Source organism: Rana temporaria, chromosome 5 (genome assembly GCF_905171775.1).
Source record: "Rana temporaria chromosome 5, aRanTem1.1, whole genome shotgun sequence".
NCBI lineage: Eukaryota > Metazoa > Chordata > Amphibia > Anura > Ranidae > Rana > Rana temporaria.
Genome location: NC_053493.1, coordinates 273,960,834 through 273,988,188, shown reverse-complemented (window position 1 = coordinate 273,988,188; position 27,355 = coordinate 273,960,834). Strand labels below are relative to the sequence as shown.

The 27,355-nt window shown below is 41.2% G+C and overlaps 1 protein-coding gene across 3 annotated transcripts in view; it reads left to right on the top strand.

Moving 5' to 3' along the window:
• The window catches only part of ZNF236 (zinc finger protein 236), a 274,436-nt gene that overhangs the window by 6,417 nt on the left and 240,664 nt on the right, over window positions 1-27,355 (top strand). For 2 of the 3 annotated variants that reach the window (XM_040353869.1, XM_040353871.1), the window contains exons 2-5: window positions 7,744-7,895; window positions 10,585-10,749; window positions 14,930-15,108; window positions 21,307-21,431. In XM_040353869.1, the coding sequence (XP_040209803.1) occupies window positions 7,744-7,895; window positions 10,585-10,749; window positions 14,930-15,108; window positions 21,307-21,431 (621 nt within the window). Of the gene's footprint in view, window positions 1-5,614; window positions 5,648-7,743; window positions 7,896-10,584; window positions 10,750-14,929; window positions 15,109-21,306; window positions 21,432-27,355 lie in introns of those variants that run through there. The other variant, XM_040353870.1, reaches the window with a different exon arrangement.

The following is a 27,355-nucleotide window of genomic DNA, read 5'->3' as shown; positions in this document are numbered from 1 at the left end:
GTCTTGCCACAAATTCTCAATTGGATTTAAGTCTGGACTTTGACAGGGCCCTTCTAACACATGAATATGCTTTGATCCAAACCATTCCATTGTAGCTCTGGCTGTATGGTTTAGGGTCGCTGTGCTGCTAGAAGAGGAACCTCTGCCCCAGTCTCAAGTCTTTTACTGACTCTAATTCCGCGTACACACGATCAGGTTTCTGATGGAATAAAATCTATGGAATTTTTAGTCCGAATTCCAATGAAGCTGACTTTCATCAGACTTGCATACACACTATCAGACCAAATTCCGACCAGAAAAAACGATTGTGTGTACACAGCATAACAGGTTTTCTTCTAAGATTGCCCTGTATTTGGCTCCATCCATCTTCCCATCAACTCTGACCAGCTTTCCTCTCTGCTGAAGAAAAGCATCCCCACAACATGATGCTGCCACTGCCATGTTTCATGGTGTCGGCATCAGTGTTCAGGGTGATGTGTTGGTTTTCCATCACACATAGCGTTTTGCTTTTAGGCCAAAAAGTTAAATTTTGGTCTCATTTAAGCAGAGCACCTTCTTCCACATGTTTGCTTTGTCCCTCACATGGCTTCTCGCAAACTACAAACTGGACTTCTTATGGCTTTCTTTCAACAATTGCTTTCTTCTTGCCACTTTTCCATAACGGCCAAATTTGTGGAGTGCCCGACTTATGCCGCGTATACACGATCTAAATTTCCAATGGAATTTTCCGTTGGAATTCCGATGAAGCTGACTTCCATCAGTCTTGCATACACACTGTCAGACTAAATTCCGATCGTCCAAAACGCGGTGATGTAAAACACTACAACGAGCCAAGGAAAATATGCGTTGACTGCGTTGATTCTGAGCATGTGTGGGCTTTTTCTCTGTCGGAGTTGCACACAGACGATAGGAATTTCCGATCGTTTTTTTCCCATCGTAAAAAATAAATAAAACATGTTCTATTTCTAAACACTGATGGGGAAAAAAGGCCCACACACGATCGGAATTTCTGAATAAAAAAGTCCATTGGAAATTCCGATTGTGTGTACGTGGCATAATAGTTGTCCTGAGCTGTGGATCTCTGCAGCTCCTCCAGAGTTACCATGGGCCTCTTGGCTGCTTCTTTGATTAATGCTCTTCTTGCCCGGCCTGTCAGTTTAGGTGGACGGCCATGTTTTGGGAGGTTTGTAGTTGTGCCATACTCTTTCCATTTTCGGATAATGGATTGAACAGTGCTTGAGATGTTCAAAGCTTGGGATATTTTTTTTATGACCCAATCCTGCTTTAAACTTTTTCACAACTTTATCCCTGACCTGTCTGATGTGTTCCTTAACCGCCTGCCAACCGTGTCTTGCACATATAAGTCAGCAGAATGGCACGGCTGCACAAAGCAACGTACAGGTTTGTTGCTTTGAATTAGCTGCCATGCGGGCGCGCGCAGGTCCCTACCGCAAGTTCCGTTCCCACGGGACCTGCGGACGCGATGTCCGCCGGTGTCCCGCGATCGTGTCACAGAGCTGCAGAACAGGGGGATGTCTGTGTAAACAAGACTTTTCCCTGTTCTGCCCTGTGACAGGACACTGATCTACTGCATCTACATTGGGAGTAGTGATCAATGTTGTGTCACTGGTAGCATAGCCCCCACACAGTTAGAATCACTCCCTAGGACACACTTAACCTCTTCCTCGCCCCCTAGTGGTTAACCCTTTCTCTGCCAGTGTCATTTACACAGTAATTGATGTATTTTTATAGCAGTGATCGCTGTATAAATGACAATGGTCCCAAAATATCGCCAAGTGTCCAATGTGGCCGCCCTAATGTCGCAGTGACGATAAAAATCGCAGATCGCTGTCATTACTAAAAAAAAAAAAAAAAAATGCCATAAATCTATCCCCTATTTTTTAGACGCTATAACTTTTGCGCAAACCAATCAATATACGGTTATTGTGATTTTTATTTTTAATTTTTTTTAACCAAAAATATGTAGAAGAATACATATCGGGCTAAATTGAGAGACATTTTTTTAATGTAAATTTTGGGGATATTTATTATAGCAAAAAGTAAAAAATATTGCTTTTTTTTCCCAAAATTTTCTCTTTTTTTGTTTGAAATGCAAAAAATAAAAACCGCAAAGGTGATCAATTACCACCAAAAGAAAGTTCTATTTGTGGGAAACAAAGGAGATCAATTTTGTTTTGGAGCCACGTCGCACGACCGCGCAATTTTAGTTAAAATGACGCAGTGCTTAATCGCAAAAAATGGATCGGTCATTGGGCAGCCAAATTCTCTGGGGCTGAAGTGGTTAATAAAGCTGTTTGTTCACTAAGGTTCTCTAACAAACCTCTGAGGGCTTTACAGAACAGCTGTATTTATACTGAGATTAAATGACAGCCTCCCCTTTCTGGGCCACTAGGGGGTGCGTGCGCCCCGTCACTTGGGACTCGATGTGCATGCCCGGTGGCCGCGATGGCCACCGTGCACCCGCGATTGCCCAGTAACGGAGCAGGACCGTGGATCTTTGTGTGTAAACGCACAGATCCACGCCTTGCTAGAGGAGAGGAGACCGATAGTGTGTTCGCAGTACACACTTACACCGACCGGTCTCCTCCCCTTGTGAGTCCCCTCCCCCTACAGTTAGAATCACTCCCTAGGGAACACAGTTAACCCCTTAATCACCCCCTAGTGTTAACCCCTTCCTTGCCAGTCACATTAATACAGTAGTCAATGGATTTTTATAGCATTGATCGCTGTATAAATGTGAATGGTCCCAAAAATGTGTCAAAAGTGTCCGATATTTCCGCCGCAATATCGCAAGTCATGATAAAAATCGCAGATCGCCGCCATTACTAGTAATAAAAAACAATAATAATAAAAATGCCATAAATCTATCCCCTATTTTGTAGACGCTATAACTTTTGGGCAAACCAATCAATATGTGCTTATTGACTTTTTTTTTTACTTTTTTTACCAAAAATATGTGGAAGAATACATATTGGCCTAAAATGAGGAAAAAAAGTTTTTTAAATTGGATATTTATTATAGCAAAAAGTACAAAATATGTTTGTTTTTTTCAAACTTGTCACTTTTGTTTATAGCGCAAGAAATAAAAACCGCAGAGGTGATCAAATACCACCAAAATAAAGCTCTATTTGTGGGGGGACAAATTATAAAAATTTCATTTGGGAACAGTGTTGCATTACCGCGCAATTGTCATTGAAATGCGTGACAGCGCTGAAAAATTGCTTGGGCAGGAAAGGGGTGAAAGTGCCATGTATTGAGTTGGTTAAAATAGTTTTTTGAGCAAATGTGCCCCTTAGCAACATGCAATAAACACAAAAGCCAACATTTACTATATTGCAGCTTACCAATTCTTAAATGTGATGGCTGCATTCATTTTCATTTTTAGGCTTTCTTACCCTTATTTTCACCTTTTTTTGTTTTTTAAAAGAGCACGCTCTCCAGCTGAATGTATCACTTACAGAAATTAAACAAGTCATTTAACTTTAGCAAGCGTGCTTACAATGATCAGCTTTTTTGTATTACATTTATCTAAGTTTTAAATATTTTGCGCTTACCCAAAACAAATCAATTTAATTCTGTGTTCACATAAAAAGATGAAAAATGTAAAAAATTGAGAAATTTATTAATAATGAATTCAACTAAATAGAAACAAAAATAAAGTGCGCAACCACAAATAAACACAGAGATCATAAATGGTTAAAAACCAATGATAAAGTCCACATCAGAAATATACATTTTAGGTGAATAAATTCTATGTGTATTCAGTGCCAAGCATGGATGTCCATGATATTCAGCGCTGCATATTCTTACTTCAGGGAAAGAAAGATTTAAATGTCCTCTTACCAGACGGGATGGACCCCCAAGTTATAGGGATCTAACACGCTTGTTTACAAAGTAGCCACCCGCAATATCCTTCTCTGTTGGCTCAGCTGCAAAAATTTCCTTCACCAGTAATGATAGCTCCACCACAATCTTTAGGAACAATATCCAAAAGTATCCAGCTCCACCAATTTAAATTTGTTTAATGCTCTCCAGCAAAATATAGCTGGTATGAAATTAAAAAAGGGGGGAGAAACTTCCTAGTGCATTAGAAACAAAAGTTTCCTTTTCCAATATCATTGCACATTACAATAGCGTAGCATATCCAAATGAACACAGCCACAGACCTGATTCCCTGCAGGCTGGAACGTGGTGACGTCACAGATAACTGCTCCACCCAACGCGTTTCCCTGTAAGAAGCATCGACTGGGAACGGACGCGATCACGAGACGTCACTCACCACGTACTTTATACTGAACGACACAGGCGGGATACCAGAAGTAACTAATTGATACAAGCTCCCCTGGTGTCACCAACAAATCAAAATTATTGCCATTTTACAGCACAATTTTAGATACTAAAAAAACTTATTGCATACAATTTTTAGAAAAATACATGATACAATATTATTTTAATATTAGAAGACCTATATTGTATCATGTCTTTATCTATATTGTATGTAATACATTTTTTTAGTATCTAAATTTGATTTGATTTTACACATACTTTATTTACCTAAAATTTATATTTCTGATGTGGACTTTATTATTGGTTTTTAACCATTTATCATCACTGGCCCAGATTCAGGTAGGGGCGCACAAAACTGCGGCGGCGTAACGTATGACATTTACGTTACGCGGCCGCAAGTTTTACAGGCAAGTGCTTGATTCACAAAGCACTTGCCTGTAAAGTTGCGGCGGCGTAGTGTAAAAGGGGCCGGCGTAAGCGCGCGTAATTCAAATGATCCTGTAGGGGGCGTGGATCATTTAAATTAGGCGTGTTCCCGCGCCGAACCTACTGCGCATGCGCCATCCCTAAATTTTCCCCATGTGCATTGCGGTAATTGACGTCGCAAGGACGTCATTGGTATCGACGTGAACGTAAATGGCGTCCAGCGCCATTCACGGACGACTTACGCAAACAACGTAAAATTTTGAAATCACGACGCGGGAACGACATCCATACTTAACATTTGCTGCGCCTCCTAATAGCAGGAGCAGCCTTACGGCGAAAACGACGTATGCAAACAACATAAAAAAACAAGCGTCTGCCGCACGTACGTTTGTGAATCGGGGGAAAGTATGCAATTTGCATACTCTACGCTGACAACTACGGGTGCGCCACCTAGCGGCCAGCGTCAGAATGCACCCTAAGATACGACGGCATAAGAGACTTATGCCAGTCGTATCTTAGGCTAAAGTCTGCGTATCTAGCTTTCTGAATACAGAAAGTAGATATGCCGGCGCTACTTGGCAATTACGCTGTGTATCTATGGATTGCTAATTGCTCTCTGAATCTACCCCACTGTGTTTATTTGTGGTTGCACATTTTTGTTTTTGTTTCCAATATCTTTATCTCAAAAGGGGAAAAAAAATGTTTGCTGTAACTGCTTATAAAGTATTAGCTGGAGTCCAGCTTTAATTTGTTAGTGTATTTAAATCTGTTAGTGCATCTAACACTCCCCTCCTCTGCTGTGCCCCCTGTTCTCCTTCATCCAGAGTGGAGACACTTTTAATATAGGTGGTGAAAACAGAAGGAAAAAAGCCTAAGAAAAGAAAACTGATGCAGCCATCATATCCAATGATTGGTAAGCTGCAATATATTACATTTTTTGGTTTGGGTTTAATACTGCTTTACTTCTAGATCCAGGAAACAAGTCTACTTGTATGAATTACATTGTTGCATTTTATTTCAAAAAGATTACTATTACAAAACATCATAAAGTTTTTCTCTGAGTTCTGACTACCCTGCCAGGATAATAATCACATCAATGTAGCCCAGTAAAGTCCTCCCAGTACCACAGGAATGGGTACTGGTGGCAAAACTAGCCTCTATTGCTATACTAAAGGTTTGGAGGTAAATTTATCAAGAAAACAAAAATAATTATTACATAAAACTTCAAGCCTCCATAAGAAAACCAGCTTATCAACTGTGGTCTTTAGGGAAGAAATATTGAGACCGGTTTGATGACTTCTTATACAGATGTCACATAGGTACATACGGTACATATTCACATTAGAATTTTCTTCCCACTTATAATTACTTAAAATGTCAGGTACGGTATGTTGACTAAATCCTTTATAATGGCAGAGAACGTAGGGCCAGATTCAGGTAGTATCGTAGATACGTTACACCGCCGCAATTTTTCATCGCAAGTGCCTGATTCACCAAGCACTTGCGTGAAAAATTACGCCGGCGGCCTCCGGCGTAAGCCCGCGTAATTTAAAGGGGCGTGTGCCATTTAAATTAGGCGCGCTCCCGCGCCGGACCTACTGTGCATGCTCCGTTTCGAAATTCCCGCTGTGCTTTCTGCGAACTGATGTCATTTTATCGATCGGCGACGTGTGTAGCGTACTTCCGTATTCCCGGATGTCTTACACAAAAGACGTGAAATTTTAAATTTCGACGCGGGAACGACGGCCGTACTTTATACAGCAATACGTTTGCTGTGTAAAGTTAATGCACCCAAAACGACGACTAACTCTGCGATGGGAAACTAAACTAGCGGCGACGTAGCGAACGCGAAAAACCGTTGTGGATCGCCGTAACTCCTAATTTGCATACCCGACGCTGGTTTACGACGCAAACTCCCCCCAGCGGCGGCCGCGGTACTGCATCCTAAGATCCGACAGTGTAAAACAATTACACCTGTCAGATCTTATGGATATCTATGCGTAACTGATTCTATGAATCAGTCGCATAGATACTCTGAGATACGACGGAGTATCTGAGATACTCCGTCGTATCTCCGCTGTGAATCTGGCCCTTAGTGACCAATGGTTGTAAAAAAAAAAGAGTTGACAGAATCCAAAAAGGCAGTAATATGGGCGTCCATAGTGGCAATGATAGGCCATCCAGGAGATACGTATGATAATTGTGCTGTGCGTCACCTTCTGGATGCTCATTGTAGCGTCTTCCCTGGGAGTAGTCAGAGAATGGTTAGAGGGAGTTGAGAACCACGGGGGCTTATCTATTGCTGATCCTATTGTGTCATCTTTTTAAATTTGCTTCTGATATTATTTCTAACTTCTTCCGATGCTTACTACACTATAAATTGTTTCTTTTTGTGTATGTTTTCCTGTTCAAATGAATTGTCTGTCTTGCTGCAATGCAAGTTTGGCGCAATGCAATGCATAGATCTGAGTGGGTCTTTAATTGTTTAAAATGCTGCCGGAAGCAACAGGTGATTTTAAGAAGTTGTTAGACATATTTGATTGATTTCCACCCCCAATGTTTTTCCAAACACAGTGAGATCTTTTTAAAACACACAAATGTTCCTGGTGTTCTCAGGCTGTATTAGGCTAACCCCCTCCCTTTTACATTTATACAAAGGGAATGAATATTCCCCGTGTGCCCAGCTATTATGATCCAGCTGCACATGGAAAAGCCAGATCTTCACTGGCTGTATAAATATAATTTAATATGAAAGAAATGAATGCATCTTGTGCAAAAAAAATGCCCTTAGCTTGAAACCAGCTTAGAATAAGAGGTGTACAGCAGTAGGATGGTAATATACTGTACTTTAATAAGAGAATACTGTAATTAAAAGTGAAAGGGTGTTGTTCTTTTTATTTGTAATTGCTAACAACATTATATATACCTGTGTGTGTGTGTGTGTGTGTGTGTGTGTGTGTGTGTGTATATATATATTAAAATTGTTTCTAAATATATATTTTAACACAGAAATCCTTACAGATGGAGTTTTAACAACAAATGCTGACAATAATAGTTTCTCCTCCCATGGATCATCCTACAAGTGTGACATCTGTTTGTTATCCTTCCCTAAGGAGACACAGTACCAGAAACACATGCGGAATCATGAGAAGAATGATAAGGTGAGAAGATTTTAGTGTTTTGACACATTTAAAGCCTAGCTCCTACTCCAAATTTTTTTTTTAGCTGATGGTGAATAGTGTGACGAGGGGTTAAAATGTTTGTTGGGTTTTTGCTGCTGTGAAAGTTTTCCTGGTGACATCCTTTCTATTAATTTTGTGTGCTGGTGTCACATTGGGAGAAATCAAAGCTCATAGCCTTGGATCGGTGTTGCTCACAGACAGCATCCTCTTAAGTGAATATTCATGTGAATTAATGAACTAAGTCTGGCCATATAGCAAATTTCTGTCCTGCAACCACAGGAAATTTGCTTAATTCACCAATCATTACACCCCTAAGTGAAAATGTCCAAATTGAGCCCAAATTGTCAATATTTTGTGTGGCCACCATTTTTTTCCAGCACTGCCTTAACCCTCTTGGGCATGGAGTTCGCTAGAGCTTCACAGGTTGCCACTGGAGTCCTCTTCCACTACTTCATGTCACAGTACATGCTGGCATTCATGGTTCCCTCATGAACTGTAGCTCCCCAGTGTCGGCAGCACTCATGCAGACCCAGACCATGACACTCCCACCACCATGTTTGACTGTAAGCAAGACACAGTTAGGGCAGATCCTCAAAGAAATTACGCCAGCGTATCTCTTGATACGCCGCGTAATTTCAAATTTTGCGCGTCGTATCTTTGTTTTGGTATCCACAAAACAAGATACGACGGCATCTGGGTTAGATCCGTCAGGCGTACGCCGTCGGATCTTAGATGCAATTCTTCGGCGGCTGCTAGGTGGCGTTTCCGTCGTATTCCGCGTCGAGTATGCAAATGAGCTATTTCTGACGATCCACAACCGAACGAGCGGCCGTCGCATTTTTTTACGTCGTTTCCGTTCGGCTTTTTCCGGCGCATAGTTAAAGCTGCTATATGGTGGCGTACTCAATGTAAAGTATGGCCGTCGATCCCGCGTCTAAATTTGAAAATGTTACGTTGTTTGCGCAAATCGTCCGTGAATGGGGCTGGACGCCATTTACGTTCACGTCGAAAACAATGACGTCCTTGCGACGTCATTTGGAGCAATGCACCCTGGGAGTTTTTACGGATGGCGCATGCGCAGTTCGTTTGGCGCGGGGACGCGCTTAATTTAAATGAAACACGCCTCCTACCTGCCGAATTTGAATTCCGCGCCCTTATGCTGCGAGAGATACACTACGCCGCCGTAACTTACGGCGCAAATTCGTTGAGGATTCAAACCAAGTCAAAGTAAGTTACAGAAGCGTAGCGTATCTTACATACGCTGCGCCCGGCGCAGATGTATGTGGATCTGCCCCAGTTGTCTTTATACTCCTCACCTGGTTGCCATCTTACACGCTTGACACCATCTGAACCAAATACGTTTATCTTGGTCTCATCGGACCACAGGACATGGTTCCAGTAATCCATGTCCTTAGTCTGCTTGTCTTTAGCAAACTGTAGGCTTTCTTGTTGATCATCTTTAGATGAGGCTTCCTTCTGGGACGATAAAAAGGCAGACCAATTTGATGCAGTGTGTGGCGTATGGTCTGAGCACTGACAGGCTGACACCCCACCCCTTCAACTTCTGCAGCAATACTGGCAGCACTCATACGTCTATTTCCCAAAGACAACCTCTGGCTATGACGCTGAGCAAGTGCACTCAACTACTTTGGTCGATCATGGCGAGGCCTGTTCTGAGTGGAACATGTCCTGTTAAAACGCTGTATGGTCTTGGCAGCTCTGTTTCAGGGTCTTGGCAATCTTCTTATAGCCTTGGCCATCTTTATGTAGAGCAACAATTTTTTTTTTTCAGATCCTCAGAGTTCTTTACCATGAGGTGCCATGTTGGACATCCAGTGACCAGTATAAGAGAGTGAGACCTTGTAAAACCTATGAGTCACATGACACTGGTGTGGATAAATGGCTAATTGAGCCCAATTTGGACATTTTCACTTAGTGTGTTGAGTTATTTTGAGGGGACAGCAAATGTACACTGTTATACAAGCTGTACACTCACTACTTTACATTGTGGCAAAGTGTAATTTATTCAGTGTTGTCACATGAAAAGATAAATATTTACAAAAATGTGAGGGGTGTACTCACTTTTGTGAGATACTGTATGTAATGCTATATTAATGTCCATAGTTTTGGAATGTAATGTTCAACAAGCTCAAATATATGTAATGATTAAGTTCATAATAGTGTAATAGTGTAGTTCTTCTGGTATAAGTCAGCCCTCTGAAGCAACACAAAGCCTCCTGAACCAATTCTGGCTTACTAAATGTCTGACCATAGGTATAGGCCAACATACTCTGTCCCACAATGCAATATTGCTGCTTCAATGGCCTCTCAACAGACCCTGGTATTGCCTTGTATAATACATTCGGGGTGTGCTGCAATGTTTGAAAATCAGTTTTCAAAAGGGTGACTTAGCAGGTGAGGAATTTAGCAAAATGTACAGGTATAATAGTAGTTATAGACTATCATTGCATCTAAAAGTGTGGGAGAGACCAAATGGATTCTGTAGGGGGCATTGTTCTTTAGGCAAGCATGTAAATGGGGATAGAGAAGTCTTTTATGTGTCTGTCTCTCCTTTTTCATTTTTTGCACTCTGTTACAATATTGTTAAGTTTTGTAAAAATATTTACACATTTCACTTGTTTACTGTAATTTTATGTTTGTCTTTTAGCCCCATCGGTGTGATCAGTGCCCAATGTCTTTTAATATCGAATTTAACCTTACACTTCATAAGGCTACACATAATGTGGATCATCCGGCATGTCCAGCGTGTAACAAAAAGTTCTCTCGAGTGGCCAGTCTCAAAGCTCATATTATGCTGCATGAAAAAGAAGAGGTAAGTATTCCACAGCATGTGTATCTTAATACCTTTAAATAGAACTATAGGCAATTTTTTTTTTTTTTTTTTTCATTTTGGATTGAGCAAGGGAGGGCTGTCCCATTTTATTCCGCTATCTGTGTCCCATTGGGGAGATTTCCCTTCACTTCCAGTCCCATAGCCCAACAGGAGATGAGGAAATCTTCAGAATCTTCGTATATACTTTAACCTCCCTGGCGGTAATCATTAGCACTAACCCCACCTCGGGATTGCATTTTGGGATCCTGGTCCACGTTACTTACCTTGTCCCCAGGATCCTGTGATGTCCCCCCGATGTGTCTGCGGGCTGTGTCCGGGCTCCGGACCCTGCGAGTGTTGCAACGCGTGGGGGCGGAGCCTGGCGGCAAATTCAAAAAGTACAAAAAACATAACACATACAGTACACTGTAATCTTGCAGATTATATTACTGTATCAAATTATTTCACCTCCCCTTTGCCCCTAGTGCTTTGTCCAGTGCCCTGCATGCACATATATATATATACTGTTCTTTCTGCCTGGAAACTTGAGATTGTCCATGGCAACCAAAAAACATCAAAAGCGGTATTAGACCAGCTAGAAAACAGCGATAGTAAATTAGAACACTTGCAGAATTGAGCGATAGTGAATCATGGGAAAATACGGTACATTTTATTATTATTATTAGTATTATTATTATATTAGTTACTATATTATAATTTAAGATTTCGTGTTTCAAACATTATCATACCCGGGATGTCTACTAGACTCTTTATTTGGACAGATTTAAGTGCGTTATTACTAAGAATTACAGGCCTACAATATAAAACGCCAGATTTCTATGCAAAACAATGCCAACCGCTTTAAGATTAAAAAATCTGACATAATCATACCGCCAGGGAGGCTACCTTGGGCAGGTTATGGTAAGGTGGTAGGATTTAGATTTACTAGTTCCTATAAAATATAAAATTGCAAAAAAGATATCTATTTAAAGACATACTGAACTTTTGCTTATGTATACATTTATCACACACAGAGATTCTGTTTACCTTATTGAAAAGCTACAGGTATAAATGTTAAGCAGTGCTCCGGCCTTTTAAAAAAAAATATGTTTTTTTAAACCACCCCCCCCCCTGATTGTTGCAGCTTATGCAATCTATATCAGCATATGCTAGAAATGAAAAAGTTTCCTTTTTTAATTTGTTAATTTGTACTCACTGTACCCTCCTGATTCAGTGAGCTTCCATCCTTCGTGTAGGAATCTGAAGCTTCCTCAGAGTTTCCCTCCGGGAAATGGTCCAGATCTTGTGCCTTGTGTGAACTTGGTGTCCTGCAGGTTGCCCATCGACTCCTGGGATTGATGACACATATCCCAGGAGTCAATAGGCGGCTGAATATGACGTACCTCGCTGCGATGAGGTACAGCAGAATTGGAGCTTTTAAGTGACCCGATAAGGTAAAAAAAAAAAACAATCCAAACATTTATGGCACTGTAATCAGCAACATCAGGCCAAACTTCAAATACAGGGTGGAACTCTGCTTTAACTCTTCTTGAAATTGTATTTTTTGTGTTGTCCTTTTATTAGGTAGCTACTAATCATCTTCTGGTAGATAATTGGTGTGAATGTGCATGGCTTTCACTACAGCACTCCAGTTCTGTAGAATTTGAAGTAGCCAAAGTGCAGGAGTAAGGCCCCTTTCACACTGGAGCAGGAGGTGCGGTGGCAGTATAGTGACGCTAAAAATAGCGGCGCTATACCATCGGAATTGCCGCGAGATTCGGCCACTAGCGGTGCGGTATTAACCCCCTCGGGCTTTCACATTGAGAATGCTGGGCAGGAGTTTTTCAGGTGGTATTTAGACGCTATTTTTAGCGCTATACCGCCTGAAAAACTCCTCAGTGTGAAAGGGGCCTAATTCAAAACATTGTAGCATGAATTAAAAAGATAAATATCAACACTTACATAAAGGTAAACAGTGTGCTGCTTGATCGTGGAGGAGTAATCGGTGTGTGTGTGTGCAGATGGAGCTCTGAGTCTGCTAGATGCCAGCTTCTGACAGACACTGACATGAGAGATCCGCCAACAGGCTGGAGCAACGGCGGCGTCCCCAGCTGTCTTCTACCAAAAAGATAACACCATGGGATGTGAAGGGGGCGTGTGCAATGCGTTTCAGAGAACCCCCTCATCCTTTGTCAAGTAGATACTAGAAAAATTACATGGGATCCTCTGAAACACGTTGTACGCGCCCCCTGCACATCCCCCGATGTTGCCTTTTTTTTATAGAGGATGGCTGGGGAAGCCGCCGTTGATCCATCCTGTTGGTGGGTCTCGCATGTCAGTGTCTGTCAGATGCTGCCATCTAGCAGACTTAGCCCCCATTCACATCTAGGCGTTTTTACGCCTGTAGTGCTACGCCGCTGCCGCCAGAGGGACGAAAACACATGTCCCGGACCTTTTTTTCAGGCGGCTTTCGGCGTTCGGCTAGGAGATGGGAACCGTCTCCATAGAGGGGGTCAATCTGGGGCACACCTAGGCGGACAATACCAGCGTTTTGTCGCCGCAAATCGCGGTACAAAACGCCGCGATTTGCGGCGACAAAACGCAGCAAATTTGTCTGCCTAGGTGTGAATGGAGCCTTAGACCTCCACCTGCACACACACTGGTTTCTCCTCCACAATCAAGCAGCACAATGTTTACCCTAATGTAAGTGTTGCTATTTGTCTTTTTAATAAATACTACAATGTTTTACTTTTGGACTTTGGTTACTTTCTCTTCACATTCTAGAGGATCTATCTCTGATCTGATGTGCCTAGCTGCAGAGATACCGGAGGGTTCCAGCCATTCATCCATCCATAAATCCCTGATTCATATCCCATAGAGGCGAAATATCAAGGCTGCTGACTATTTGTACCTACCTACTGAGACCTTGATTTCATCAGTCCACTAATCCAGAATACCATACCAGTAGAAATATGTACTTTTTCATGCCCATATACAATTTTCCTTACCATTACTTCTTCAGCAATTATTGTGATTTCAACTGGGAACGCAGAGAAACGTTTTATTTTTTGTTGACTTCAGTTCCATAAAACTGATTTCAGGTGTGGGCTTAAGTTAAGTGGTGTGTGTGTACATACAGTATATACAATACATACTTTATTACATATGAAATGTATTTTTTTATACAGGTTAATTGGTTTTATGTCCTCTGTCTAACCTGCAGGTGAAGATTTAGGTTTTAGATTTTCCTGTCTCCTTTGATGTTTAGAGAGCTCAGTAGCTTATATTTGCTAAAAACTGTTTTCTATGTTGCAGCTAAGTTATTAGCGACAGGTAATCAACACCTCTATTTCAAGAAGTGCTAGGCTTGTGCTGTCCACCTACCATCATGTATAAAAAAAATGTAAACCGGGAGGTTAGTAAGACTGAATGAGTAGTAGCATGAAAATATAAAGCTCTCCAGGAAATTACATTTTTTTTTCATCTATTAGAATATTTAAAAGGGAATTATTTCTTTAGGAACTTATCCATGAGCTTGATGGATTTGTGTCTTCTTTTTGGGGTGAATGTACTAATACTGAATAGTGCAAAATCTGGTGCAGCTGTGCATGATAGCAAATCCTTTTCTAACGTCCGCTTGTTCAATTAAGCTTTGACAAAAACCTGGATGCTGATTGGTTTCTATGCAGTTTTAGTAAATCAAACCCCATGTAACCATGAAAAGCAAAAATTGCTTTTAAAAAGACAAAGAACTGTGTGTACAGTCTTACTAACTAAGCCTAGGTTCACACTGCTGCGAATTCAAAATTCGGACGCAATTTAATGTAAATCGCGGCCCGAAATCGCAAAAAGTAGTACAGGAACTACTTTTTGAAATCGCAGATGCGGAGTCGCACTGATTAGGACAGTGCCATTGCCGACAATTGCCGCCGATTTGAGATGCGATTTGACATGTCAAATCGCATCTCAAATCGTACCCATTGTGAACCAGGGCTAAATGTCATTTCACCAAACTTGCCAGCTGGAATACGGTAATTTTGCTCAACAATATGTTATTGCTTTTTTGTAGATGATTTAAAAAAATTGGGTATCAATTTTAATAAATTGGCTCAGATAATAAGTCACATAAGGCACAAATGGCTGGAATTATTACTAAAAAAACGACTCCTTTGTTTTCTAGACCCTCATCTGTTCAGAGTGCGGAGATGAATTCACATTACAAAGCCATCTGTCTCTGCACATGGAGGAACATCGAAAAGAGGTGACAGGAAACAAAACCTACAGCTGCAAGTCATGCAAAAAGACTTTTGAGACTGCACCACAGCTTAAAAACCATATGAAAACTCATTTCAAAATCAGGTGAACCTTCAATCAATAACATCTACAGTACTATGGCATTTGCTCACAGTAGTCAAAGTTAATGAGCAGTTGAGAAGAGTTTGAATAGCTCAGCATTCTTTAGTTTTATTATATAGCTTTATATCCGCAAATATTCTTCAAGAGTTTTATCTTTTATCATAAGTACCCTTTAAGTGGTGTATAATTTATCACTATGACCCTGTGAATCTGTATTCAGTGTTCACTGTACACCACTTATACTACTTTTTAGGTAGCTCAGAATAACCCAGTTTCTTTTTCATGAGAGTTCTCTTTTTCTAAACCATCCAACTGTCCTAATGGATCAGTTTGGGAAAAAGGTAAACGTGGACTTAAAGTACATTTAAGCTTGATGACATTATGTTTGCTAAAACACTTTGAGGGGAATTTACTAAAACTGGGGCAGCTGAGCATAGCAACCAATCAACTTCTAGATTCCAAGATTTCATTTTTAACCACTTAACCCCCGGACCATATTGCTGGTCAAAGACCAGAGCACTTTTTGTGATTTGGCACTGCGTCGCTTTAACTGCCAATTGCGCGGTTATGCGACGTGGCTCCCAAACAAAATTGGCGTCCTCTTTTCCCCACAAATAGAGCTTTCTTTTGGTGGTATTTGATCACCTCTGCGGTTTTTCAGTTTTTGCACTATAAACAAAAATAGAGCGACAATTTTGAAAAAAAAATTTTTTTTTTACTTTTTGCTATAAAAAATATCCCCCAAAAATATATAAAAAATTTTTTTTTTCCCTCAGTTTAGGACGATACGTATTCTTCTACATATTTTTCGTAAACAAAAATCGCAATAAGCGTTTATTGATTGGTTTGCGCAAAAGTTATAGCGTTTACAAAATAGGGGGTATTTTTATGGCATTTTTATTAATATATTTTTTTTTTTACTAGTAATGGCGGTGATCTGCGGTTTTTTTTTTCGGTACTGCAACATTATGGCGGACACTTCGGACACTTTTGACACATTTTTGGGACCATTGGCATTTTTATAGCGATCAGTGCTATAAAAATGCATTGGATTACTATAAAAATGCCACTGGCAGTGAAGGGGTTAACACTAGGGGGCGGGGAAGGGGTTAAGTATGTTCCCTGGGTGTGTTCTAACTGTAGGGGGGTGGACTGACATGGGGAAATGACTGATCTTCTGTTCATACATTTCAGCATTTCTCTCCCTGACAGTCCCCGTAACGAGCAATCACGTGTGCCCGTGGCCTGCGCGAGAGCCGACGTATAGCTACGGGCTCTCGCGCAGGGCAGCCGACCTGCCGCCGTAAAACAACGGCGGCTGGTCGGCAACCAGTTAAGCTTAGCTGAAGAAGCTGATTGGTTACTATGCTAATGTGCTTCAGATTATGTCTGCTCCAGTTTTAGTAACCCCCCCTCCCCCCCACTTTGTTTCATAAACACTTAAATGTTTTAAGCTTTTTTTCCCCGTATTTTGCATCTTGGTTCTGCTGATCTACTTCGGCCTCTTTAGCCACATGCCTTTGTTCCAGCATGAACTGCACAAACCTTGTACAAGCTTTCTGACCAGGGGCACATATTTCATATCTGGATGACAACGCAAGAACATAATTGATAGTTGTCGAAAACATAACAGGAAGTACCTGATCAAAAGGCTTTTATATGGCAGGGCCACCAGGAATTATTTTAATGAAGTTTGCAGATTTAACAAGGTTGAAAACAACGTTTGACACTACATTAACATATGAAAGTGTATAATGGATTTCAGTGATGGAATTCAGAAATGGCTCTTTGGGATACAAATGCCAATAGTTGAGAAATACTGCCATCTCTGTCAATAGATGGCTAATCTAATTGTAAAGTGAATTCAGGAAGTCATAACCACATGCAAGCTCTCTGTCAAATGATGTTGCAGCTTACACAGGGTTACATTTTTCCTCCTCCTTGTCAGATAAGAGTCTCCAGGCATGGCGATCTTCTATTTAGGCAATAGGAGGGTAAAAAAATCCAGGAATCCACCTTCCCTGAGTAAAAAAAATAATAACTCAATGAAAACCAGGCAATTTGTCCATTGGGACGGGATACCTACCCAGTTAAGCAAAAGACAGAATTCTAAATGGTTGTGGGTGGGGCAAGAATTGTCCAGAGAAAGCAAAAAAATAAGGGGAGGGTCAACCACGGCTTTACGGTATAAAAATATATTTAGGCTTTATAGATGAAAAGGGTACACACACTGAAAGTTGTGGTATATGTAAGGAAACACTATATCCTATTCAGAACAGGTCTTCACACTATACCCAACCATATAAATAAAACCATACTGCAGTAAACAATAACGTTATCTTTAAAATACAAGGCATTACAATAGGCAAATCAGTCCCCGTTCTCCGGGTAAAGGTAGCGCATGATACTACCTATTAAACTATTTATCCGGACGCAGGACCTGATGTTTGCTGAATGTTGGGTGTGACAAGTAACCAAACAATGATGTCCACAATGGAATTGAACTTGATACAGCATAGAGTCTCAAAGTATCCTATATCCACAGACGTTGGAGCAATACCACAATTGCCCATATATTTGCGCCAATCATTTGAGCATGTTCATGTTCAGAGTCATTGGAAATCAAAGATTATATTCCGTTTTTGATTTAGGCACATAAATTATCATATGTCACTGCAATTAGAGCCCTGTAATGTGCAAAGGGTCTCAATAGATAAGCAGGACAACACACTGACCAGAAACTATAGCGTAAATGGAAGTTCACTGATACTTCACAGAACAAACAGACCTCCACAGTCAAAGAGGGACAAGCAGACGTACAAAAGGTGAAAACGAAAGGCTGCCCAACAGGGCTCTTACCGCTTCGGTCGTTCACCGCCTTCAGCCAAAGGTGGATTCAGTCTCTATGATCTCTTCACATGGTAGCCGTAAACGCTATTCAGTGGCGACTCATAGCTGCATGCTGATTTAATGGCAACTGACTGTTCGAGTCTCCGATGTATAATCCGGGAGGTAGTTCCTGGAAGTATTCGGTCACATGACTGGTCAGGTGTCCAGGCAAACGTCTTGAACGCAACGTTCTGCTGGTTGTTGCGGAAGTAGGCTGATTCATGAGGTACTCTTGGGTGTTATTGATCGCAAGGGAAAACCCTTACATTCCTGGATAGAGGGACATGTAGAGCCTGGTGCTGTGCCCTGCATGGTCTGCGTTTCGTACACGTCAGTGCACTTCTTCAGGACCTTTTGGCGTAAGCTGGAATCTTACTTATATAGGGAGCAATATCCAATCAGCCTACGTCAGCTAACTGTCTTATGCCATCTTGTGGCAATAAATAGAAGCATGCTTCTATTTATGCTTTGTGCATTGCCTGCACGAACTGGATTTTTCTGAGTCCATACTCACCACCGAGGTGCACTCATCTAGAGCGGCGGTCTCTTTCCCCATCTTCTGGTAATATTACGCACTGCAGTCATTAAAAAAGGGCAATAGGTGTGTGTGTTGTACTCCATAGAGCAATTTGTAAAGAAAACAAAAAGCAAGGTTTTCATAAAGATAAATTACCTAATTTCGCAAATTTCCTGTCTAAATAGGAGTACATAATTTCTATCTCTTCACATGGGGACTGGCAATTCAATATACTGGTTCCTATCCCCCAAAGAAGGTAGTGTTTCTTTAGCGCCCATAAGATCCCACCGGATGGTGCCTGTCCGCCTGTAATAATGTATTGGCGGCTGTTTCTTTTCTAAAAGTTTTGGTAGCCTACTGCCCTCCAATCTAATAGACAGGTCCAGGAAAGAAATTTGATGGGGGTCAACCACGTACTTGAGATGTATATTTTGAGTGTTGTTACCTAACTCAACCATGAAATCCTCAAGTTCAATCAGAACCCCTGACCATACCATCAGGACATCATCGTACATCAATGAGGTATACACAACCTCTTCCTCCCACCAACCCAGATGTAAGCAAGCGTAGGCGGGTGCTCCCATGGAGATTCCTTCGGAGTTGCTGATAATTGGCTCCAGAAAACTGGAAAAAATTGTGCTTTAGCGCAAGTTCGAGAAGCTCTTGCTTGCCCCACCCACAACCATTTTGCGATCTTCTGTTTAGGCCTTAGCTTAACTGAATGGGAGTACAGTCAAGTGTGAGGGGTGGTTCTTCCTATAATAGAACCTGTTACTTTGTCCTAAAGGAACAAAGTGACACATTTTTTTTTTAGGGGCTGGATGGTGGAAAACACTATGGTCCACCTATGTGAAGTGGTTATATAGTTAGTCTGGTTGAAAAGACACGTGTCCAAGTTCAACCCTCCCGAGGAAGACAAATAAACCCCATGGTCCAATTTACTCCAGTGGGGGAAAAAATCCTCCCTAATTTTTCAAGAGGCAATAGGATATTCCCTGGATAACCTTACCTATAAATGTTAGTATCCAGTTATATAATGTGCATTTAGGAAAGAATCCAGGCATTATCTATTAAGCTGTCCAGAACCAGCTCTCGAGGGAGCCTATTCCACATTTTCACAGCTCTTACTGTGAAGAAGTCTTTCTGTATTTGGAGGTTAAATCCCCTTTCTTCCACACGTAAAGAGTGCCCACTTGTCCTCTGATGACCCTAAAATTAATAACTCTACACCAAGCACTTTAATGAAGAACTTGCACTACAGTAAAGCCTGACACATTCCTGCCTCTACCAGTCTTTTGTCTGCATCAGGCTGAGCAAAGTAATCAGTCTTTATTAGTCGCAGTTCTCAATGGAAATTAATAAGTAAATGGTCAAGTTAAAAAGTACCTTAGGGTGCTTAATGCCAGTAAGGATATTAATATATCAAACAATATATATTAATATATTAAACAATAAATATTTATTTTTGGACAATTACTATATACTCAGCTGGGGGAGACCTTTCTATTGTTGGTGTTCCCATGCAACTGATTTCACGTCCTTTTTTTTTCTACTTTTATGAATTGTAAGCATTACAGCATAGAATCTTGAGGTGTGATTTACATTCCTGGAAGACATGCAGGAAAAATGGAGTCTGTAATTTAGTCTAAATAAATAATTCAGACACTTGTTCTGATTGTTCAAATGTTATGATGACACACATTACAAAGGTATAGTCCACTGTTGTCACTGTTAGCCATCCAGGCCAGAAAAATGCACAGCTGACTCTAGAGCAGATGTGTGTGGAGAGGAAATGGACGCAAGAGACCAGCAGCACTGAGATGCAAAAAAGAAACAAAAGATGAAAACTGTATTCACAAATGTAATTGGCAATTGTTTTTACATATATATATATATATATATATATATATATATATATATATATATATATATATACACGATGCTTTAAAGTATAACTATACTCCTCCTAAATCCAGCGATGTGCCATCATCGGAACTCACAATTAACTGCTCACATCTTTGGGCGGCTGGCTTTAGGGTCCTTATCGCCGGCTGCTGTCATTGGCCGGGCCAAGATGATTTCACTCCCATACATGCATGGGAGTGCTGTCAAATGTGACATTGCCAAATGTGTGCAGTGAGCTGTGCTTGTGCAGTTTACTGTAAAGGGGCAGACAGGCAGGTAAGTAGTGTTAATACAGAAGAGACAAAGCATGTCTCTTCTGCAATCAAAATCCTGCCTGTTCATCCTTTTTTGTTTTGGAGCCTAATGTTTCACTTTAACAAACTAAATGTCATCCAGTAAGGGATAACCTTTACTTTAATAGGTTGCTTTGTATAACTACATGTTACATTCCTTAAATTGGCCTGACTGCACCAGTAAGATTTATTTGGAGGCACAGCTTTTGGTTGCAAAGCTATAAATATATATAATTATTCCACACAGTTGTTTAAATGTATACAATAAGGCTAGAACAAGATCTTGCAGATATACCTAGGGCATTTTTTATCTTCAGCTGAATGATACTAAACGTAACCTCTGTCCTCCTAGTCTGCAATAACAGCAGTATTCATATCTCCTGCAGAGACAATGCAGGTCTGTATCAGTTTCTTTATCAATAATTTATTTAGAACATCACTTTTAAAAACACAGAATTTCCAGTCTTGCAGAATTTTTTGAGTACTTCTATTACAGCACAGGAACTGCGAAATGCTCTCTTTACTTTGCATTTACACTGTTCTCTTTTGATTGCATACATAAATTAAGACTGTTTTTTTTTTTTTTGATTTACATAGAGTGTCAAGCACTAGATCTTACAATAGGAACATAGACAGAAGTGGATTTTCCTACTCCTGTCCACACTGCGGTAAAACATTTCAGAAGCCAAGTCAGTTAACTCGCCATATTAGGATTCACACAGGTAAGAGACTCCTTGCGATAGCATTTCCTTTATATATAATATGTGTGTAAGAAATATTAGAATTGAACTGACAGCAGAAATGATATTTGTGCACATTTTCAAGGTGGAAGTATACTATACATTCTTTAACACTCAAAATCCAATAATCGTACAACACATTTAACAGGTATACATAAAGAAAAAGATCGTGGATTGAATCAAATGTCTAAAGAAAGACAAAACCTTTCATTAGGAGTGACTATGAATTAACATTTATATAAAACTGTATAACCACAAGCTAATGGCATAGCTATAGCAGCCTAGGCCACATTCAAATATCTAAATATTACAAAAACCAAGCCTATCCCACAATACACAGTATGGTCACCTCCAACTATTAAAATATCCAGTTTGAAAAACTGCAATAAAATACAGGTGGTAGGCAGATGAGCCCCACATGGTGAGGTGTACAGCTAAGACCCCTTTCACACTGAGGGTGTATTGAAGGCGCTATAGCGGTAAAAATAGCGCCTGCAATCCACCCTTAAAGAGCTGCTCGATTTGTCTCCTGTGTGAAAGACAGAGGGCTTTCACACTGGAGCGTTGCGCTAGCAGGACGATAAAAAAAGTCCTGCTAGCTGCATCTTTGGAGCGGTGTGTATACCGCTCCTCCACTGCTGCTCTCCATTGAAATAAATGGGACAGCGCATTGCGGGAGGTTTTAACCCTTTCACGGCCGCTAGCAGGGGTTAAATGCGCCCCGCTAGCAGGCTGAAATGCGCCACAAATCCGCCTATAGCGTCCGCGGCTTAGTAGACAAGATTTTGCCAGTATATAAATTAGCTGCTGCATGCACAGGCACAGTCCACCTTTTGTAGCTAGTAGAAGAGTCTCTGTATGGTAATCCTCAGGAGTACAGGTAAACTGGGCAGCTATTCTGACGTTGCCTCCATGTAAGGACCACTTTAACCTGCTTAAAAAAACACATAAATAATGAATAAAGTCTTCCTGTGGTTCATTCTATAAGGTTCCTCCCTGTTCAGTTTGGTCCTTATTCAAAAGGCAGGTGACTATATATCTGATTTAGACATAGAAACAAGGTTCATCTATTACTTTTTACATTTCAGGCAAAGCAGATGTTCCAAAGCACATGGGGGTTAATTTATTAAGATTGAAGTAGCTGTGCATGGCAACCAATCGGCTTCTATCTTTATTTTTTTATAGATTATCCAAACAATCTTAGACGAGAAGCTGATTGGTTACTAGGCCCATCTGTTCCAGATTCTTAGCTGGATTCAGGTACATTGCCGCATCTTTGCAGCGGCGTACCGTATTTACACTACGCCACCGTAAGTTAGCTAAGCAAGTACTGTATTCACAAAGCACTTGCCTGCTAAGTTACGGCGGCGTAGCGTAAATGGGGCCGGCGTAAGCGCGCCTAATTCAAATTAGGCTGAGGGGGCGTGTTTTATGTTAATGGGGGGTGATCTGACGTGATTGACGTTTTTTACGAACGGCGCATGCGCCGTCCGTGTTCATATCCCAGTGTGCATTGCGGCAAAGTACGCCGCAAGGACGTATTGGTTTTGACGTGGACGTAAATTACGTCCAGCCCTATTCACAGACGACTTACGCAAACAACGTAAAATTTTCAAATTTCGACGTGGGAACGACGGCCATACTTAACATTACTAGTCCAGCTATTTGATGGAATAACTTTACACCTGAAAATGCCGGCGTATCTTTACTGCGACGGGCGCACGTACGTTCGTGAATAGGCGTATCTATGCATTTACATATTCTACGGCGAAATAAGCGGAAGCGCCACCTAGCGGCCAGCCTAAATATTGCACCCTAAGATACGACGGCGCAAGCCGTCGTATCTTAGATAGGTTTAAGTGTATCTCAGTTTGAGAATACACTTAAACTTAGGACGGCTTAGATTCCGAGTTAGGCCGGCCTAACTCTTTCTGAATCTAGCTATCTGTCTCCTCCAGTTATAGTAAATTCCTCCTATTATTTTTAAGGGATAGAGGCTCTCCTCTTCCCCCCCCCCCCCTTTTCCCTCTCCCCTCCCTCCCTGCCTGTCAGCTCTGGAGTGTATAGCATTACTATTGAGAAATCATGTCATCCGCTCTGTTACATGACAATATAACATCCAGTGTGTAATTTTGTGTAAAATTATTGAGATAAATGCCTTTTTCACAGCGCTGCTGGGTGCCCACATGACTTGCCGGAGCTCTCCGGAGCGGATGACATGATTTCACTAAATGACTTTACAACCACTATCAGTTTATTTTAGTTTAACCTAGCGGGTTGAACTAAAAAAAACTGACAGCTCAGATCGGAGTTGCTGTACTAGCAATACAATGTAAGTACAGCAATCTTTTGTGCTGAGCTATTGTGTTCTGACAGGTGGACAGGCTCCTTTGTGCTGCTTCTCTCTCTCCCAGTCTGAGCTCTGCTGTACAGAAATTGCCATAGGCTTTTTTCAGATTTGGATAGAGTGGAGAGGGATTACAACACCTGTCTTGCTTTCATTTCTGTTACCATTAGGAAGATGTATCCACTCTTATTTGTCCTGGTCACTAAAAGTAAAAGAAAATTTCCAAATTTTAAATGGCCACCAGAACAGGACAAGTTCTTTCATGGGGCACATATTCTGGTGACATTGATGGCTTCCAGGGATTTCCTCTCACTCCATGTTGTGTGGCTAGAAGTGAAAACCAGAAAAACGGATTGGAATATACTCTGTCCAAAATAGGGAAAAAACAAACAAAACTATTTTGCCTTCACAGTTTAATATATTTTCTCTAAACAGAATTGGCAATGTCAATTAAGGTGTATTCACGCTTGCATTAAGGTGTATACAGCCAGTTTAACTGAACCGTGTCCGAATTCAATTCTCCCGTCTTCCCACTGGGCACGCTTCCCTGCAAACTAGACCAGCGTTCCCTCTTTCATTCCATTACAAAGTGATCATGTGCTCAGCTCTCTATGGAGAGAACTGTACTCCAACACAGTTTGCACTTATACTGCAACTAACTGTACTGGATCGTAAGTCAGCTGCACCCAGGACCACCTGTTGTAAGTGGTCTTGGGCATGGTATGCTTAACCGGTCCTGGGCGTGGTTTCGGAGCACAGACACTACACAAATGAACCAGCCCAAGGAGCTGAACTGTGCCTGGGACTGATTGAAAGTGCTAATGTGATTGCACCCTTAAGCCCCGTACACACGATCAGAATGTTGTACAAAAAATACCGCTTTCGTAGCGAGTGTACGACAATCTGATCGTTGGTACACAGCTTTCATCTGAAATTTTTCTGAAGGGATAAACACGAAAATTGTTCTCGTATGAAACCAGATCTTGCGATTTTCATTTAATCAGTACAGTTTTTGTTTGAAAATACAATACAATATATTAAATCGCTTCACTTTATTTTGTCGTATGAGAATTTTTGTACTTCAGTAACCTATTCGTTTTTCGATATGTAGACTAGCATGCCAAGAACAGACGATCATTTGTCCGATAATCCCATCGTGTGTACTAGTTTTTAATCACACAAAACTGTCACTATTTATTCGTAATGAGCAGACACATTCAAGTCTTCTCAAGAAAATTACAGTTGAAAGTTTAAATCGAATTTTATGACCGGTCTTATTAATTTTATGGTCAAAGATGGCATATAGCTTGTATCTTGCCTTGGATCAGTTTGAGATGCTTGTGAGTTCCATCTGCTTCTGACAAGCATTTGACCTCCTAAGACTCCTTTTAATTCAGATTGGCTTGTATAGAGAGAGCAGCAGTTCCGACATGGCCAAAAGCTTACATGGGCCCTAATACATAAGACTACTGCCCTGTACACACGACCGTTTTTTTCCATCGGAATTAACTTTGACGGGTTTTTCTGACGGAATTCCATTCAAGCCGTCTTGCATACACACAGACACACCAAATTCCGACTGTCAAAAACGCGGTGACGTACAACACTACGACGAGCCTGGAAAAATTAAGTTCAATGCTTCCGAGCATGCATGTTTTTTTTTTCTCCGTCGGAATTCCATACAGACAAACGGAATTTCCGATAGGAATATTTTCCGTCTGGGGAAAAAAAGAGAACATGTTCTCTTTCTAAGTCCGATGGGGCATACACACGGTCGGAATATCTAATGGAATTTTTTCATCGTGTGTACATGGCATAAACGATCAAAAAGCAGAAAAGTTCACAATTTTATAAAATGATTCGGTCCTGGTTCACACCATTGCATTTACAGGTGTGTTTTGGAATGCACAAAACACACATTTAAGACATTTAGATTTGGAAGGAATTGTTTGCTATGCTGTCCATGGTGCCACCCTGTGGTGACAACACCAGCGATAATTGTGTATGCAAAACAGTACAGTGAAAAGGAAAATCACGAAATGCAAGAAAAATGCACTGGAAAGCATCAAAAACGCTTTAGAGATGCGCATGCAGAAACCCATCTGGAATGGATCTGGAGGATGTTTTCTTGGCGAGAACAGGCACTTGGGGTACCTTGTCATTTTCTATCATGTGAGTTTGCTATGCCTGTGCTATAGGCCACAAACCCTGAGCGTGCAGCAATCTGATCTTGAAGTACTACACACATAAGGCTCCATGCACACTGAAGGTTAAAATAATGTTCTAAAAACGCCAGTAACTGCATTGAGTCTTTCAATGTTTTTAACGTTTTTGCAATTGCATTTATTAGCGTTTTTTTTTATAAATTTTTTCAATGGATCAAAATCCTTTAAACACTTGTGAGCCAGGTTTTTGAGCGTTGATCTGCGTTTATAAACGTTTGGCATTTTTTGTGGTCAGAAAAACGACTCCTGAACGCGATTTTATGGTGTTCTGAAAACGGCCCATAAACTCCACTGCTGATAAATGTCCAAAAACTTCCATGTGTGCATGGACACATAGGATAACATAGAGGGGAATTTATGGGCTGTTAAAAAAAAAAAAAAAAAAAAAAGAAATGCCCAAACTCCCAAAAACGGGCTTCAGTGTGCATGGAGCCTTATAGATCACAAATCTCTCAGTAATTCCTAAAGCATGAGATATATTCCCCCTGCTTTCCGCAATCATATTGCACCTGACCCCCATCAAGGGGCAGATCCTCAAAGAAATTATGCGGCGTATCTCTTGATACGCCGCGTAATTTCAAATTTTGCACGTCGTATCTTTGTTTTGGTATCCCCAAAACAAGATACGACGGCATCTGTGTTAGATCCGACAGGCGTACGTCTTCGTACGCCGTCGGATCTTAGATGCAATTTTTCGGCGTCTGCTAGGTGGCGTTCACGTTGTAATCCGCATCGAGTATGCAAATGAGCTATTTCCGACGATCCACGAACGTACGAGCGGCCGTCGCATTTTTTTACGTCACTTCCGTTCGGCTTTTTCCGGCGTATAGTTAAAGCTGCTATATGGTGGCGTACTCAATGTTAAGTATGGCCGCCGTTTCCGCGTCTAATTTTGAAAATTTTACGTCGTTTGCGTAAGTCGTCCGTGAATGGGGCTGGACGCCATTTACGTTCACGTTGAAAACAATGACGTCCTTGCGACGTCATTTGGAGCAATGCACCCTGGGAGTTTTTACAGACGGCGCATGCGCAGTTTGTTCGGCGCAGGGACGCGCTTCATTTAAATTAAACACGCCCCCTACCCGCCCAATTTGAAATCCGCCGCGAGAGATACACTACGCCGTCGTAACTTACGGCGCAAATTCATTGAGGATTCAAACCAAAGCCAGGTAAGTTACAGCGGCGTAGCGTATCTCACATCTGTGCCGGGCGCAGCGGAAGTATGTGGATCTGCCCCTAAGTCTTTTCTTTTAAGCCCTGTACACACGATCGGTTTGTCTGATGAAAACGGAAGAACTGATCGTGTCTGTGGGCCCATCGTTTTTTTTCCCATC